The sequence below is a fragment of the Ostrea edulis genome, chromosome 3 (assembly GCF_947568905.1).
Source record: "Ostrea edulis chromosome 3, xbOstEdul1.1, whole genome shotgun sequence".
In the NCBI taxonomy this organism is placed as follows: domain Eukaryota; kingdom Metazoa; phylum Mollusca; class Bivalvia; order Ostreida; family Ostreidae; genus Ostrea; species Ostrea edulis.
Genome location: NC_079166.1, coordinates 94,965,284 through 94,984,038, shown reverse-complemented (window position 1 = coordinate 94,984,038; position 18,755 = coordinate 94,965,284). Strand labels below are relative to the sequence as shown.

The window sequence follows — 18,755 nt, the reverse complement described above, 5'->3', positions numbered from 1 at the left end:
TCCTGAACACAAAATTTGAGTTTCTTCCTTTTTGTGTTTAATACGTATTTCTATTGTGTGGTAGTCATTATAATACATCATTAACACCTACACTTATGTCAACAAGCAGCCCTATCAATATATATGTATATGATGAACACCCATATGGTGTTATTAACATCCACACAGACATAACAACAGAAGACGCGGATATAACGACCTTCACGCGGGTATAACGACCTTCACACGGATATAACGACCTTCACACGGATATAACGACCTTCACATGGATATAACGACCTACACACGGATATAACGACCTTCATACGGGACAAATGACCTTCATACGGGTATAATGACCTACACACAGGTATAAAGACTTTCACATGGATATGATGACCTTCACACGGATATAACGACCTTCATACGGGACAAATGACCTTCATACGGGTATAACGACCTACACACATGTATAAAGACCTTCACATGGATATGATGACCTTCACACGGATATAACGACCTTCACATGTGTATAAATTCCTTCATACGCATCAATAATCATACACAGGGGCGTAACAACGTGTGTATAATATTTACAAAAATGTAGCAACCATCGACATGCATATGAGTATCATCCACACGAGTAGGACAACCATCTAGATGGGCATAACGACAATCCACACTATGTTAAAGTCTGCCACATTGACGGAATCAGTCTGTGATCCACATTTAGACTTTTACGTCTGTCACATTGACGGAATCAGTCTGTGATCCGCATTTAGACTTTTACGCTACAAAGAGCACAGCCTCAGGTGGATCACCTTGTCATGATCAGAATTTGATATTTTCCTGAATCATTGTAATAAAAGTATAGTCAACTGATCGACACATCCTAGAAAATTGGGTAATATGTCGTACGTCACTGAATAATGGGCACACTATTCCTACAATGACTAATCCGCCCACGCATATTCGAAGCATTTACGTATTCTTCTGATTGGTAGATGTCTTATGTAGGGCAAAATGTTAAAGGTTTAAACAGGTGTTTGATATCTTTTACGTATTCTTCTGATTAGGATATCTCTTCTGTAGGGCAATATGTTAAAGGTTTAAACAGGTGTTCGATATCATTTACGTATTTTTCTGATTGGTAGATGTCTTCTGTAGGGCAATATGTTAAAGGTTTAAACAGGTGTTCGATATCATTTACGTATTCTTCTGATTGGTAGATGTCTTCTGTAGGGCAATATGTTAAAGGTTTAAACAGGTGTTCGATATCATTTACGTATTCTTCTGATTGGTAGATGTCTTCTGTAGGGCAATATGTTAAAGGTTTAAACAGGTGTTCGATATCATTTACGTATTCTTCTGATTGGTAGATGTCTTCTGTAGGGCAATATGTTAAAGGTTTAAACAAGTGTGCGATATCTTTACCACATACCCCGGTTATACGAGAATCGTATGTAACTGTAAACGCCGTGCAATATTTTAGACCATGATGAACTAACGTATCGGAGTATCGCATAGTTTTCTTATGCTCTTATAGCACCATATAAAACTTCTCGTATTGTGTCTCATTCATTATAGCTTTATGGCGTTAGCCAGAACACGACGGAAATGAGCATTTCTGCATTCCAGAAGATATTAGGACGCAAGGTACGGCTTTCAATTTACAATTGTTGAATGAAAGGTGAAGATAAAGAACAGTGGTCAATCTCATAACTTCTCCAAAGAATACAAAATAGAGAGCTAGGCGAATACTGACCATTGGATACACAAGAGGTGGGATCAGGTGCTTAGATAAACCCCCCATCGACGGGTCACACCCACCATGAGACTGTTGAAACTTATTTGTCAGTAGCCCGTCTCAATTTAAAAAAAACAACCTTATCATACAGGGAACAAACTCTTGCGTATTGAATCAGTTGAGATAAACCAACAGTGCATGCAGGTGATAATGAAATATTGCTACATAAATATTGGACGTTTACGATGGAGAAGCTGAACTCATCCCGTTTGTCATAAAGTTGAGTTGTTAGTGTGCCGTTTATAACTATTTTCAATAAAATTTCTGAGTATGAAGTAGAATTGGAGGGCTTTGTGATGGTTCACAGGGGTAAATCGAATCGACACATCAATGAACAATTATTGTCAATAGATAAAACGTCGTCTCGATATCTAAACGTCGAATTGAAGACAACAGCAAGGGATAATTTTCTTCTCGCATATAATTTTTTGAATAAATTCCTCTTCATAAGAATATAAAAGCAGGTCAACTAAAAAAGAAGCACGATTCGTATCCATGAGAATTCCAACAAACTGTTGGAAGACCCGATCACCAAAGATTACGAAGATATTGTAAAATAAGAACTCTAGCATGTCTATTATTTCTACTTTAGAGCATTTATGCGTGAAATCAGGGTGGTGTTTAACAAATCAAATGAGAAAGAAACACAATATGTAGATGATGAATCGGATGTTTATTGTGTCTTTAATTTCCTCAGATAAATGTCACCAATCTTCTGAAGGAACGATTTGGCAAGTCCAGCTTCAGCGAGTTTAAAGTGGTGGTGGATAATCCAGATTCCTTTGAGGGACTTTATTCTCTTATATCAAAAACCCCTAAAAGGTGAGTTCAATGAACTTACAGAATGCGTTTGATGGAGACGCTTCAGCATTTGAATTGTTTTTAGGTATTCAGCTTTATAATTTTTGTGATACATATATTTACTATAACATTATTTCTCAGTAGCACTCACATAACCCTATAAATGAATTGGGTGTCTTATCAAGAATTGATGCTGAATATGTTGCTTGACCTTAGCATGCAGCCTTCTGTTATCACTATGGAAATGAGCTTTTTAACACGCTAAAGCAATCTAGATGATTCAGGATTTAATGATTCTGTTCATTATCCTTTGCTCGTGTTTCAAATTGACTTCCGGTTAATTTCTGCATCAAGTACAATATTCTTTTCCATACAGGATGACTTTAGCTTCTCCACCGTGCTGCTTCTCGATTTGAAAATGATCATACGTTAAACAAGCTCTTGTGTATCCAATCAGCTGAAGATGATAACGTGCTCTTGCTACATGAATGTGGGGAGTAGACGATGAAGAAGCTGAGGGCATCCCGTTTGTTGTTATATATCCTCTCTAATTGTATGTTTTGTCAACAGCACACTTGCCAACTATATTGTGTGGAATGCCATAGTGAAGCACATAGGATACTTTCCCCAACCATTCCTGCAGGCCTATAACACGTTTTATCTAGAGAAATATGAAAAAGAGAGGTTGAAAAATAAGTCAAGAGAAGACCAGTGTTTAGATTTGCTTCAAGAAAACATACTGTTGGGTGTTGCTTTCGGTGCCATTTTTATAGAAAAGTCATCTTTCACCAATAAAGGCAAAGATAAGGTTGGTAGAAATATGAATATCCGTAAGAAAACAATATCAGTGACAGCAAGAAAAGTGTATCCAAGTTTTAGAGAGATTTGGTTGAAAACTCTACATATATAACAAAATTGGAAAACAACAAAAATAAAAATATAAAACACTCAGGGATCACGAATCAATATGACATAGGATTCTGAAAGCATACTTGAATAGAAAGGTGACGTTAAAGAACAGTGATCGATCTCATCACTGTTTGTTTTATTATGAACATCTTTTTACGGACGACTATATAATGTAAAAATGCCCGATTTTAAGTCATATCTTACTATATAAATTATACGTCTCCGGTTCACCAACTACACGTGTCGCGAGCTCTTAATTTGATCAGGTAAACAGAGTAATCCGTAGTCAATATCAGTATATAGCGAACAGTCTAATGAGTAATATGAAACTCATCAAACAGCATTTGATGAAATGAAAGGTTATATTTGTCAATCAAATCATTTCAAGACCTTATAATATGCGAAATGCAGATTTTACGAGACTGTTGAAAACTCTGTAACATTCATCTATTTGTCAGTAGCCTGTTTCGATTTGAAAAACTGACCATACACAAAATATGGTCTTGCATATCGAATCAGTTGAAAGACATCAATACCATATGGAAGTGAAAATGGAATAATTCTTTACAAACATAGGAAGTTGAAGCTAGAGCAGCTGAAGTAATCCTGTTTATCATAAGGTTTACAATGAAATATCCAAATAAGAAGCCCATGTATATGTTTATATATCTTAACTGATTTGATACACAAGAACTTGTTCTGCGTATGATCAGTTTTTAAATTGAAGTAGGCTATTGACAAACATTGATGTTACAGGGGTGTATTTCTCTTTGTAAGTGTAAGGAGTTTTGTGAAGTTTAGAATTCAGTATAGGTACTGCAATTATATACATTCGTTTAATTATCTTAAAACAAAATTGTGATGTATGAGTGTCATGTTTCTTGCATTCACCAATTAATTGTTATTGTTTGTTATGTATCTATATTTCGTACATATCCAAATAGCGCAACGGTGGATGAGGGCTATCTTTGGTCTTGTTTTGTCTTATAAACTATTTTTTTTCAAATGAATTCATATCAAGAGACCAATCAAAATAGCCGATAATTCTTGAAGTTGCTGTAATGTCCAATTCTATTATAGATCAACGCAATAGTAAAAGAAGTACAGAGTGCTTTTGAGCGTGAGTTAATGATTTTACCATGGCTGGATGACAACACGAGGCAAAGGGCTGTAAAGAAGGCTTCCGATATTGAAGACAATATTGGTTATGTAGATTGGGTCCGTGACGCCAAGAAAGTGGACAAGTTTTACGGAAATGTGAGTGTTCAACTGTAATGTTTATATCATAACTATGCGATAAAAATGCAAACGCAAGTAATTCAAAATGATCATGTAATACAAAACGGATCAGAAAATGTAAAGATATGATAGTATAGTGAAATAAAACACGATCAATTTGAGATATAGATTAATTAGTCTTGACAACTATTGATTCCATGTGGATACTCTTTTCATACATTTATATATGCTGTTCAAAGATAGCACACATTGAATACATTGTATTCGATTTAATTGATGAATCATGAATGCGATTTGTGATATGAAATATTAAGTGTTCTAACAGCTAGACATCAGTCCCGGGAAATTTCTTCAAAGCTCTTTGAAGATAAAAAGGTCACTTGAAAGACTGATCCCCAGCTTACGTGATGCGGAGTGGAACGTACAAGATCTAAGGTTTCCTGATTTGTTTTCCTATTATTTGATTACTTACTGAAATAGTTCAAATGTTCAAGATAATTCAAAATCATCCTTAGACGAAACAAGTAGATGTACATGTATGTGTATATTTGCTTCATTTTATAAACTGTTTTGGATTTTCTTTTCGCAGAATTGTGTCCTTGTTTGCGAATGCATTTTATTCTGAGGCGAGCAATCAGTTTTCCATTACCGCCGGTCTTTTACAGAAACCTGCCTTTACAACTGAATTTCCAATGTGAGTAAAATATGAAGTCAATGTGATTTTAAGATACACATACTGATGTGCAAAACACTAACCAAACTAATTGTCAATAATTTTAATAGTAATGGTTTATTAATGGCGTGATATCATAGACAATGCTGAATCATTCATTCATGATTCGATATTTTTCGAAAAATATCCGGTGTCATGTGGTGGGACATGCAATAGATTGCATGTATATTCACCAAAAACATTATCGACATGTTACCTTGACCCACATAATTGATGTTCTTTCTCCAATAAAGCATGCAGAGTACATGTTAGATCGACGCATTCCAACGCACTCAAATCCAGTGAAGACTATATTTGCTATATTTGCTATGCGTTAGTCACTTCTATACGAGTGGCAGACAATCAATATCCCTATGGCACAAAAACAAACCCTGTAATAAAGTATGTGCATTGCATAATTCGAGAAGGAACAAAAGATCATTTCAATTGTACATTGCACCCATAGTAAACGTTTTAGAAGCATACTATACTTTATAAAAATATGTACATGTGTTCTGTAAATAATTTAGATTAAGATCTTACAGACTCATATAATCATTACGACTTTGAAAGCAAAATTACAATAAAGTAAATAACTTGCAATCAAAATAATTACGTATATCAGCTCTTTATATGGAAATGAAACATATACTTAAATATAGAAATAACATACCATAAGATGCGGAAGATATCAGCTGGTTGTAACTCTTCAAAACGTATTACTGCTCTAGCTACATAGGTAAGCGCGGTAGATTTATACATATACTGAAAGACTATTATTGGATAAAGAAATATGAAATGACCAATGGAATCAAAGAACCAATGAAATAACAGAATAAAACTTAACTCAGCCAACTCAATCCAGATGCGTAATTGAACTTACGGTAAATTGAATTTTAAGATTGTATTTAGCAAAACGATCAATGAAAAATATCAAAACGAATAAATACATATAGAAATTCATATTTATACTATCACACAAGGAAGGTTGATGTTACGCTTGCCGGTTGAGAGGTCATCGTAATGGGAAAGCAGGCTGAGCATTGACAAGAGGTCGTCCCTGACGAAGGCATCGTTGCTAAGCACTTTATTAGACCAGGTGGTGCCCAAATTCACCACATGTGACATGATGCTGCGCCTCTTGGTATGTCTTCCCTCCCATAAAACAGTACACTTTGTTGAGGTTGACAAGTGACTGTTCTCCCATACATGCTTAGAGAGACTTGAGAGCGTAGTGGATGTTCTGCCAATGCATCGGTTGGTTTCGATACTAGTATCCGGAGAGAGTATATTGCCGTGGAGCCCAGTTATCGGAACTGGTTAATGCCTTATAGGAGATTAGCATTCAGAAATACGCTGGGCACTATGTGATTTTCCCAATGACCCACATCTCCAAATGGCTGATGGTAAGACTAAACAGATTACAGGCGCTGGGGAATTTATCCACTTGACTCTGCAGTCCTTTATACTTGCATGGTATAATGATTCTATCGTCCACTAACAGAACAGTCTTTGATGGTGACTTGACTCTATAGTCCTTTATGCTTGCATGGTATAATGATTCTATCGTCCGCGAACAGAACAGTCTTTGATGGTGACGACACAACTTCAGTTTTTGGAAGAAGACGTGGAATGTTGAAAGAGACCGCTGTCGGTCCTCCAATGAAGATGTAATTCTTTATACAAGACTGTGCATTATCCTCCAATAAAAATGTAATTCTTTATACAGGACTGCGCATTATCCTCCAATAAAAATGGAATTCTTTATACAAGAATTTGCTTTATTTTATGGTAGCGACTAGCTAATAAGATATGTTTGCTGATGGAATTTGAATGAAAAGAAAGGTTATTGAAATTCATATTTTATCCTAACAAACACATGATGTTTATAAATTGAGGAACAATCAAGTACGAAACAATCCTCTTTTTTACCCCATATCAGAGGCCTGCATCAGTACGTCGAAATTCGTTCTTTGTCTAGCACACATGAGTTTCAATCAACCATGTATAGTTCAGTTTGGTTTAAGATAACTTTCATTTGGCCCCAATGTAGTGCTAACTGGTTTTCTGCCTTACCAAATTAACGCTTTATGAGTTGTATTGGTATGTCAAATGCTTCCACATCAACTAAGTCTTACTTCATAATGTGAATATTCATTTCATAATACTGTCATTATATATTATCTTTTATTTTGCAATTTTGTTGCGGTTTTCATTTGACACTTCTGCATTTATGTCGCATCCTGACCAATTCCATTTATATGTCTCAATGTTATTTAAAGTTATGGTCATTTTTGGTTTTGAATTGTTTGTTACAAAATTGTGATTTAATATTTCAATGACAGAAAAAAATAAGGTTTATAAACTTTTGTTATTAATATTTGTGTTAGAAAACCTATTTAGAGGCTCTGAATGAAGTAAAATTACTTGATTATCTTCCCTTACAGAAAACAATCTTTTGATGATGCTACCCTTATAGATTCAATAGAACCAAAATCTTTATTTTGATAAAATCCTAGACTTTGATTTTATCAATGACCGTGGTTAAAATATTCAGATTGAATTGAGAGCTTTTCTAACTTTAATGATATGTTATTGATCTAAAGGTCGTTTAACTTTGGATCCATAGGATCTATCAGCGGCCATGAGATTACGCACGGCTTTCATGATGAAGGTAAGATATGATTATAATGTTTTAATCAACGAATACGATACAGGACGAGTAGGGAACGAAAATCATGCAGCTTCGATGTACTACGGAAGCATATAAAGCAGGCATTGCATGACAATTCGCTCCCTATGTATAATCTTTGATGTTGAATATCAAAATTGTTATATTTACTTTTATGACATGATATATGATGGTGCCACCTATCCTTTTCTGTTAAGTAATCAGTATGAAAGGCGAAGATAACGAACAGTGTCCATCTCATAACTCCTATAATGTAAAACTTATACAGTACCAATTTTGATGCACCAGATGCACATTTCGACAAATAATGTCTATTCAGTGATGCTCAAGCTAAATGTTTGAAATCCGAAATAACATTAAAATTGTAAGAACTATTTTAGGGAAAAACAGAGTGCCAAAAAGTGGAGTCAAATGCATCTAAGGATAAGAACTATGCACGAGGGAGATAATCCTTAATTTTGAAATGAATTTCGAAATTTTATCATAGCAATTAAATATACATTCGTATTTTCAAGCTAGTAACGAAGTACTTAGCTACTGGGCTGTAGAGACCCTCGAGGACTAACAGTCCACCAGCAGAGGCATCGACCCAGGGGTCATAATACAAAATAGAGAGTTGCGCAAACACGGACCCCTGGATATACCAGATTTTGCATAGATAGGATAAATGAGGAATATGCCTTGGTTCCAGCTGACAAAGATTGTGGTAACATTGTATTTTTTTTATAACTGTATTTTGAACAGTTTCAGCTGTCTCATTTAAAGCTAGCATTTCACAAATTTTATGATCGTTATAAAGATTTAAGGAATGCAACCTGTCGTTGGGTAAAATGTCTGATATGTTTCACAGCAATTGACTTTGACAACGGGTTTCTCCGTTTAACTGATCAAGAGATAAGTATGTCTAAGGGTTCGTGTTTGCCCTACTCTTGATTTTGTATTCTTTATAGAAGGAAGTTGAAGATAACGAACAGTGATCAATCTCATAACTCCTCTCATAACTCCTATAAGCAATACAAATTAGATAGTTGGGGAAACACACGGACCCCTGGAAATACCAGGTTGGATCAGGTGCGTAGGAGGTGTAAGCATCCCCCGTCGACCTGTCACACCCGCCGTGAGCCCTATATCCTGATCAGGTAAACGGAGTTACCCGTAGTGAAAATCAGTGTTCCACGAACGGCCTCATAATCGGTATGAAACACGTCAGAGAGCATTTGACCCATGGATAGGTTGTATTGACGAACTACATCGCTATAACGACCATAGATTATGAATTATGAATTATCATAACGGTTAAACATATCTAAACTACTTGGTCTGCCAATAATATTTCAGTCTGTTCCTCACTATCAACAGTGAATCTTCTGAAAACTTGATATTTCTACAAATTCGTGATCTTCACTTTTTCTAAAGTAAAGCGCAGTATTTGTGAGAATCTTTTAATAAGACATTTCGTTTGTGTTCCCAAATTCTTAAGAGTCATTATACTTAGATATCATTCTACAATATTTTGATATGTAGGAAGGTAATTCTGAGCTTTACGATCTACAAACCCTCAACAAACAAATAGATTATGTTCACCCTCGAGGTAAACATACTGCGGGTCAATTAAGTTAGAGGGATATTATTTTTGAACATTGTTGAGGTCTTATAGTTTCGATGGTATGTTTATGGATGTGATTTCTATACAATGAAACATTGTATAGATTGTGCGATTCGTTGTGGTACCTGATCCCACCTCTGATATGTCCGTGTTTGCCCTACTCTCTATTTTGTATTGCTTATAGGAGTTATGTGATTGATCACTGTTTGTTATCTTAACTAATGATTCTACTGTAACAGTGACTGATTGTTAAAACAGCCTGCTTGTATTTTATTGCGATTTCTATAGATACCCTGCTATCTTTGCCTATGAAACGAACATTTTATGTGCCTTAGAATTTATTTGGATTTTGAATCTATCATTTAGGATTTGTTACTGATGTAAATGACACTTGGTCTATGAGTTCGAAAAATCAAACATCATTTGAATTCTTCAATGCTCAGAGGAACTGCCTTCTTGAACAGTACTCAAATTACACAATCGGAAATGCAACGGTGAATACATATTTAATTCTCCTGGCTAGTGTATTTTTGCAAAGAGAGATGCATACATAGATAGAGATTTAATTTCCTAAGATAAGAAAGGCTAACTTCCAGACTTAGGAGCATAAACATACTTTCTTAATCTAACAATAGTTTGCCAGCCGCAGATATCCAAGACAGATTATCGCAGATAATGGAGGGATACAGGCTGCTTGGAACGGTTTCAAAAACTGGCAGAAATCCCAGGACTTTACAACACTGGAAGAATTACCCGGACTTCCTTTTTCTCAGGATCAGATGTTCTTTGTTGGGTTAGGACAGGTTTGTATTCTCTTTTTAGTTTTATTTAAGGCAAATGCTGTCGGAGGTGTTTCATATCGATTATTAGGCCGTTTTTGGCACACTTATTTTAACTACGGATAACTCCGTTTACCTGATCAGAATATAGGGCTCAGGGCGGGTGTGCCCGGTCGACAGGGGATGCTTACTGTTCCTAGGCACCTGATCCCACCTTTGGCGTATCTGAGGTTCGTGTTTACCAAACTCTCTATTTTGTATTGCTGATAGCAGTTATGAGATTGATCGCTCTTCGTTATCTTAACCTTTTGGTAAACTGTGTCTTGGGGGAATTCTTTGTTCACGTTGAAAGTGGTGGGGAATCAATGAAAGCCGAAAATACTGAAGTCATCAATGGGAAACTTAATACGGTACCAAGTTTAATACACCAGATGCGCATTTCGTCAAATAATGTCTCTTCAGTGATGCTCAATCGAAATGTTTGAAATTCGAAATAACAAAGAAGTTTTAGAGATATTATAGGAAAAAAAAACCAGTCTCATAAAAATCAATCTCATAAATCCCACAAGCTAGAAATACAAAATAGTTTGGCAGCATAGACCCCTAAATATAACAGGGTTGGGATCAGGTGCCTAGGGGGAATAAGCATTCCCTGTCGACCGGTCACACCCACCGTGAGCCCCTATATCTTAATTAGGTAAACGGAATTATTCGTAGTCAAAACCAGTATGCTAAGAACGGTCAACATGTAACAATCGGTATGAAATACGTCAAACAGCATTTAACCCGTTGATAGATCTTTATCAAAGGTTTTATGCAACTCTTAAAGGCATTCCTTCAATTAGTATCAAATAATTCAGTCATGCAATTTATTGATATTTCATAAAATCAATGCAAAAGTGATACAGGAGTGTTTTCGTTTCTTACAGCTGCACTGTGAATACATGACACCAGCATACATTAAGAAGAAAACCCGCAGGGGACAATTCAGACTATTGGCTGGTGTATTCAGGTGAGATGCTTATAACAGATGCTTTGATATTCAACCATTGGTTAATATCTATACAATATGTAATTATTTTCGTTTGTTAGTGTTTTAGGTCATTTTAGTGCTTTGTATAATTTGTTGTATTTGACCTTGTATCAATGATCCAAAACATTTAGGTACCGGGTGTTGTTGGAACTTAATGCTTTTGAAGTAAAATCTCATAAAACTCTGAACACTGTAGGAATTGTTTGACCGTCTTACTGGTGTTCTTTAGTCGTGTTATATATCTATTGTTGCTTGTCTCCGTACACCTATGGAAATTAAAGAATCAATAACAGCCGACTCAGCCTACGTAATATCGGTTTTTACTGGTCCTAAAGTGATGCAATTTATTGCAATATCAAGATTTCTAAAGCCATATTGCTATTATCAATAAATATATCATTTATCATATCAATCTATGTAATATTACCGCATACCCTTTGAAAAGTAGAGTGTGGTGCAAATTGTTCATGAACATGAGTGGGATTGGTTTTGGTTTTGATGACAAAATACACTGCTGGTCATATCGTTCTTCAACTGAAATGGACAATGTACACTTATCTGTTCAAATCTGTTCTTTAGGTCGACAGGCATGGTATCAAACTCGGACGACTTTGCGGAGGCTTTTCATTGTCCCCGAAATTCACCGATGAACCCGGAAGCGAAATGCCGGATCTGGTGACGGCTACTCCTGGTTGTGATGTACATACATGAAACATTTCACGGGATATCATCATGAAATGTAAATAAAATAATATCAGCTGCAGTTCATTATATTTCATCGGCTCAAAGAGGAAAACAAAATAACATGTTATGATCAGCTGAGACCGTAACCCATTACCGGGTCACGTGTATGGAAATTAACAGTCACCCACTAATTTTGCCTGCACAACTACAAATCTTATCTAATCCTTTGTACTTTATGGGCGAGATGAAAAGATTGATGTTAGATAAATTCAAATAATTAGAGGGATATTGTCAAAACTCCCGTAAGTTTCTGTCTTCTGACATCGATTACACTTCAGCGGAAAAGACAAAGAGACAAGTAACCACTGAAAACCACTGAAACTATTCACATTCTAACGAACGTTTAAACTATTCACATTCTAACGAACGTTTAAACTATTCACATTCTAACGAACGTTTAAACTATTCACATTCTAACGAACGTTTAAACTATTCACATTCTAACGAACGTTTAATAGTTTTGATGTGCAATTTCATTTGTGAATAAAAAGTAGGAAAGGTATACAGAGTGACCCTCGCTTTGTCGAACCCCAGGATATCTTGAAGTGAAGTCACGGTCTCCTTGTTTAACTGTAAATCATTGTAATGGTGATATGATTTGAGTTGATGCTCAACAAAGATACTATTTACAGCAAAACAATGCCTATTTGTTTACTTGTTTGTTTGTTGCTTTGAGATCTATTTGAGAATTTGTCCTCATATGGAGAAGTCGCCAGCTTATCGGAAAAAATACAACAAATTTTGATTTATGCGGGATGCTTAGGTCTGTAGTGAGGGTTCTTTATGGTGTCAGCGCCAGCCACGAAATATGCCCTTCGTTTTTAAAAGGGTCGTTTAAGGATTCGTGTTAGAATAGGTAATCAGTACCTCTTACTTGTCCTAAGATACGACTGAATGCGGCAGTCCTTCAGTTGAGACCTCAACACCCGCGGTCCCATGTCACAGCAGGTATGGCATGATAAAGGCCTCCTTGCTCAAAGGCCGTAAGCGCCGATGATAGGCCTACATTTTACAGCCCTTCACCGGCAATGGTGACGTCTTCATATGAGTGAAATATTATTGAGAGGGCCGTTAAGAAATATACAATCTATCAATCAATCGTTTTAAAAGTCATATCAATGTCAGCCGGTTGGAAAAGGAAGATATGATACATGTCTTATATATCACAAAGCGGTAGAACACAACCCAGGACCTTGCGGAGTTTAAAAGGATACAGATATTTTATTGCCAAATAATGGACCCCTAGTACATTTTGAACATTGCAATTTAAAAATACAATATGTTTGAACAACTAAAGGTACCAAGGGACGATGCATAGGGAACATACTGCTACATAGAATACAATATTGTTATTGTATCTATATCCATTCGTATACACCTTTCAATCATAAAAATATAAATCATATAAAAGGTAACAGATTTGTTCCACCTCGTACCAAACGTTGGGGTTCAAGGATATTCATACATTTGTAAAACACTAATTACATGTAAAACATATACCTGTACATAATATGTAGACTCTCATACATGAACTAGTCACAGTAAAAGTTTATGAATTTGGAAACAGACACAAGTATTCGTGGATTTCCATTACTCATTAACGAAATGCGCATCTGGTGCATCAAAATTGGTACCGTATAAGTTTTACATTAACCATGTAAATTTGTCCAAGACTTTTGGCGACTGAAATTATTTTCCTTAACATTTCTAGTCTTTCAAAATTAAACTGATCACAACACAATAGAAAATGCATTTCTTCACCCACAGCACCAGAATTACAATGTGAGCATATTCTAAGATGTGCAGGTATATTTCTGTATTTACCAGTTTCGATGATTAATTTATGACATGAAATTCTGAACTCGCTGAAACTTCTTCTGTTATCATCATTTTTAATAATTGACAAATAATTATCTTTTTGAAAAAACAACATTTGAACTTAGTGTACAATCTAAGCTTAAAATTTAAATCTGTATGGCTAGTATCCACCCAATGGTTCAAGTATAATGATCTGAGAGCAGTATGTACTTGTTTCTTCAAAGTGTTCGTAGATACAGTATTTGTTTCTGTAGAATTTATGTTTGGAAAATATGCAAGAATGGCATTTATAGAGCTAAACCAGGAAGGAATGTTATTGTCATGAAGTTCCTTGGATGTTGTGTATGCATGTGATATTATGTTGTTAAAAGGATCCATGTTTTCGAATCGGTACGGTTAATTCATCATATTGCTTATCAAGTTGTAGGATAGAGGGAATCTACCAAGTTCTGAAATATCTCCAAAAGTTGATGCTTTCTTATGAACATCCCTTATTTTTCTACAAAACTTAATATGCTATAACTATAACTGTATAACAAATAGAGGTGGGCGTTGTATTTTGGTATTTCGATATATTCTAGTTTTGAACTCTTGATGCGCAAAATGTAGAGGAAAAACAATTGTTGATTTCTCTTCACGGAAAATGTCAAACTGATCTGTATTTCACAATTTGAACAATTGACGGGCAATTACATTTATAGTTAAAGGATAAAGGTAATGAAATATACTATTTCATACAAGTAAAATTATTTCTGAAACAATATGCGCATACACAATTCAAAATGTGTCATGCAATTCCTAAATATCAAATTCCTGTCTGTTGTGTTTGTACATGTCTGATGAAACAAAATTACAAACATCAGCAATCCAAATTTAACCCTTCTACAGAACAGATAAAATTACAGATTTTGAAAGAATCGGGGGAACGATTTTAAAGAATGGATGACAGGGGATGCTTACTCCTCCTAGGCACCTGATCCCACCTCTGGTATGTCCAGGGGTCCGTGTTTGCCCAACTATCTGTTTTCTATTGCTTGTAGGAGTTATGAAATTAATCACTGTTCGTTATCTTCACCTTTCATGATTCTTTGATGAATTTTACGTACATATATTTATATTTATCTTGACCATAAATCACGAATATCATTCTCTGAAAGGACAGAGACACCATATGCACACAATGCGCTTGTTCAACTAGCTATTAATAAGATATCACATGACTCATCACACGACCTGTCATGTGGCTGTTATACTACAACATATGTCCTAGGCTCCTGATCCCACCTGTGGTATATCCAGGGGTCCGTGCTTGCCCAACTCTCTAACTTGTATTACTTATAGGAGTTATATGAGATTGATCACTGTTTGTTATCTTCATTATTTAAGGATATATTCCTCATCGTCACGATGACTGACTTCCTTTCAAAATATGACTGAAAATGTAAATATCAGCATTATCTGTTTATTTATTTCAAATATTTTTGAGTAGTTCAGTAGCTCAATAGCTTAGTGTGTTGACTGCTGAACTGTAGATCGAGTGTTCGAGTCTAGCAGAGTTTTAATTTTTTTCCCAGATTGCTGTCTGCTAAAACTGCATTTCTTGACAAAATAAAGTAAATTTGAAAGTGTTCATTTTCAAAATATTGTTGTACAGGTGACTCTCGATGGGTAGAACTTCGATCTCTCGCAGTTCTCAATATGTCGAAATGAAATCATGGTCCCGATTTTTTTTTCATATCACTATGACTAAACAAATTTACTATCGAGCTCAAACATTCAATCTTTCTAAGCTTTCGATGTCTCGAATTGATATTGGGTCCCGTAAAGCATATTTCATTGTTATTCACTCTCGATCTCTCGAAGTGGTTTTAGTGGATACCAACCGTTATTCAAACGTGAAATAATTTCCACTTGGACCTTACTTGGATTTTGTTGAAAGCCAGATGATAGTGTGGTTGTGGTAATTTGGTGTTTACATAGGTGAAACATCGCCAGTGCTTCTTTGTGGAGGTGGACACTTGAGTATATTATTGGCTAATCTATTGGTCAGTCTACCCATTACACGGGGTCTTATGATGATTAAAATTATATATAATCCAACTATGAATAAAATTATATAATTTGTTTTGACTTTACAACCAAAGAGGAAATTTTGGACCTTAATTTAGAGATCTACAGACTTTTAAATTTCTCAAGTTTGTTCTTTGTGTAAAGTTATTGTAAAACATCGTTATACACAAAGCTGCAGTATAGCTATATCAGAGCGTAGTGTTGTACGGTTACCCTAGCATGATTAAAGAACAAATAGATACATCAACTTTGGAATTTATTTCTTAATGTAAAATGATGTTCTTTATTTTGAAATCAAATTAACTACCTGACAAATATGATGGAAAACATGTCAAAACGATATGATCTTGTTAATAAAGATTTTCGGTTACAGTAAAATCTTAACACTGCGGTCGGACCTTCAATTTCTGAATTTCGATCTCTCGAACTCTCGATGTCTCGAAGTTTTAACAAGGTCCCTTGAACTTCGAGTTTTCTCGAGTCACCTCTTCCCCCTTTCATCCATATCAAATTTTTCTGGTGTAGCATTCTTCCTTAAGATTATAGATAACATATTCTTTATTGCTATTGATACGGAATCGAAACTAACTGGATTCTGATCTTAGGAGTGGGGTTCCAAAATTGTTATAGTGATCATTGTATTTATCATTTGAAAGAAGCCATTGAACAAAATTGTGAATTTAGCAAACCCAGGATTCTGACTTTAGCGCAGCTAGGTTAAGGGCTTCCATAGTCAAATGCACAATAATCATGGGGTGAAATTGTACCTCAAATTCACAGGTATCATTACACTTGTTAGGGTTAAATACCGAAACGATACTACCCATATAGTTACTGTGACTGAGCTACCGTAAATCCCCCTCATGGTAATTTCCCGTGATGTCACTTAAATATCACGTAACACTTTATTTTTGGAAAACAGCAAGAGGCCCTACTTGTGAACAAAAGTTCAGGTTCATGCGGGTAACAACCTGAATTTTTATTGATATACTCAGAAAAAATAAAAATCCTTAACATGAAAAGTGTTGGGAACAAATGCATACTCAAACTAACCATGCTGTAATTTAACAACATATCAACATTCATCAGCGAATTACCAGGGTTGTCCACATTCTTATATATATCATACTGTTAATATACAAGACAGAAATTGCTCCCCGCACTTTTCAAACGCATAAATATATTTAGATTATAAAGCAGAAAAATTTATATTGTTTTAAATAGCAAATGAACCTGAACTTTGCCGCAGTTTTTGTAGTATGAGATAATTTATGTATATGGGGGAATTTTTAAACGCATCAGTCATTAAGATTAGGGGCGATTTCAAGGTCACAATATAATATAAATATCACCTTCGTGCATACTATATATTAAAAACTGAGAATGATTTGATATCATAAAGGAATAATATACATCATATATATATTCATTTCACAAGATATATTTTCACGTATAGAGCTTATCACTTGATAACAGTATTAAATAACGACAACATATTATGACACTTTCCCCGCGATACAACTATCAGAACATGTACGTTGTGACGTACTTTTTCATTGTGACGTCATATGGTGCGAAGTGCACAGAGGTACATTTATAACAGCACTGTGATTTTTCTCGGATAGCCTTAACTGAGCTGCGAGGGTGGTTTCAAAATAGTAATTATGCTGATATAACATCATTGTGGGAACATTTCAGGGCATTTAAGTTTTAAGAACACTTCTCTTATTATTCTGAATAGTAGAATTTAGCCTAGATATGCATAACCGGAATGTTTAAAAATCATAATTAATTTCATAACCATTGGAGCTAGTGATACTTATAACTAATACCCATAATATAGAAAAAGCAAAAAGTGATATATCAAAATTATGAATTCAGCAAACCCATGGTGTTAATATAACCTATATAATTTATGTAAAGTTTTTCTGAATGTAGTGTGGTCTCTTTCGGGGACACTTATGTTTTTAAGAACACATCTCGTGCGATAATGATGCTGAACATCATAATTTAGCTTAGATATACAGAACCGGAAAATTATCATAGATTTGAGGCACGTGATACTTTTAACTACTACTCAGGTGATGGATAATACCTGTGGTTAAAGCTGTCATATGTTATAGTATATATAAATATATGATACAGTTAAAGCTGTCATATGTTATAGTATATATAGATATATGATACAGTTGCCATGATAAGAGATCCTTATAAATTCAGATGGTTGTGGATAATAGAGACGAAAAAAAATATAAATATTCTTATTACATAAAATTTTATATTATAATATTTCCCGACTTTAATTGGATGAATCATGCGGCACCTCATTTAATTCGCCCAGTCTTTCTAAAGTGACTGCACATTAAACAAAAATCTTAATATCTTGTTATCTACATTTGCCAGATCTGAAATTGAAAACAAATTATGCTTCAATTTTGAAATTTTACCCATTTTGCTAATTTGGCGGTGAAGTAATTGACTCTGAATGGAATATAAACCAACATTTCAAACTAAAAAGTTGAATTATGTGTCATTAAATGACATCTGCGATATATTTTTGAAATAA

The 18,755-nt window shown here is 35.0% G+C and overlaps 1 protein-coding gene and 1 long non-coding RNA gene across 2 annotated transcripts in view; one reads left to right on the top strand and one right to left on the bottom strand.

Moving 5' to 3' along the window:
• Positions 1 to 12,320, top strand: part of LOC125676816 (endothelin-converting enzyme 1-like) — a 55,828-nt gene extending 43,508 nt beyond the window's left edge. Inside the window, exons 6-16 of the mRNA XM_048914656.2 lie at positions 1,567 to 1,635; positions 2,484 to 2,608; positions 3,158 to 3,395; positions 4,577 to 4,753; positions 5,061 to 5,170; positions 5,325 to 5,429; positions 8,054 to 8,121; positions 10,112 to 10,239; positions 10,381 to 10,548; positions 11,454 to 11,536; positions 12,137 to 12,320. Coding sequence (XP_048770613.2) covers positions 1,567 to 1,635; positions 2,484 to 2,608; positions 3,158 to 3,395; positions 4,577 to 4,753; positions 5,061 to 5,170; positions 5,325 to 5,429; positions 8,054 to 8,121; positions 10,112 to 10,239; positions 10,381 to 10,548; positions 11,454 to 11,536; positions 12,137 to 12,236 — 1,371 coding nt within the window. The 3' untranslated portion in view covers positions 12,237 to 12,320. The remainder of the gene's footprint in view (positions 1 to 1,566; positions 1,636 to 2,483; positions 2,609 to 3,157; positions 3,396 to 4,576; positions 4,754 to 5,060; positions 5,171 to 5,324; positions 5,430 to 8,053; positions 8,122 to 10,111; positions 10,240 to 10,380; positions 10,549 to 11,453; positions 11,537 to 12,136) is intronic.
• LOC130053046 (uncharacterized) lies at positions 2,441 to 6,196 on the bottom strand. Its single transcript, XR_008801492.1, has 2 exons — positions 6,121 to 6,196; positions 2,441 to 3,248 (listed from the first exon to the last, which is right to left on the bottom strand). It is a non-coding gene; the product is annotated as an uncharacterized LOC130053046 (long non-coding RNA).
• Positions 12,321 to 18,755: the final 6,435 nt, after the last annotated feature.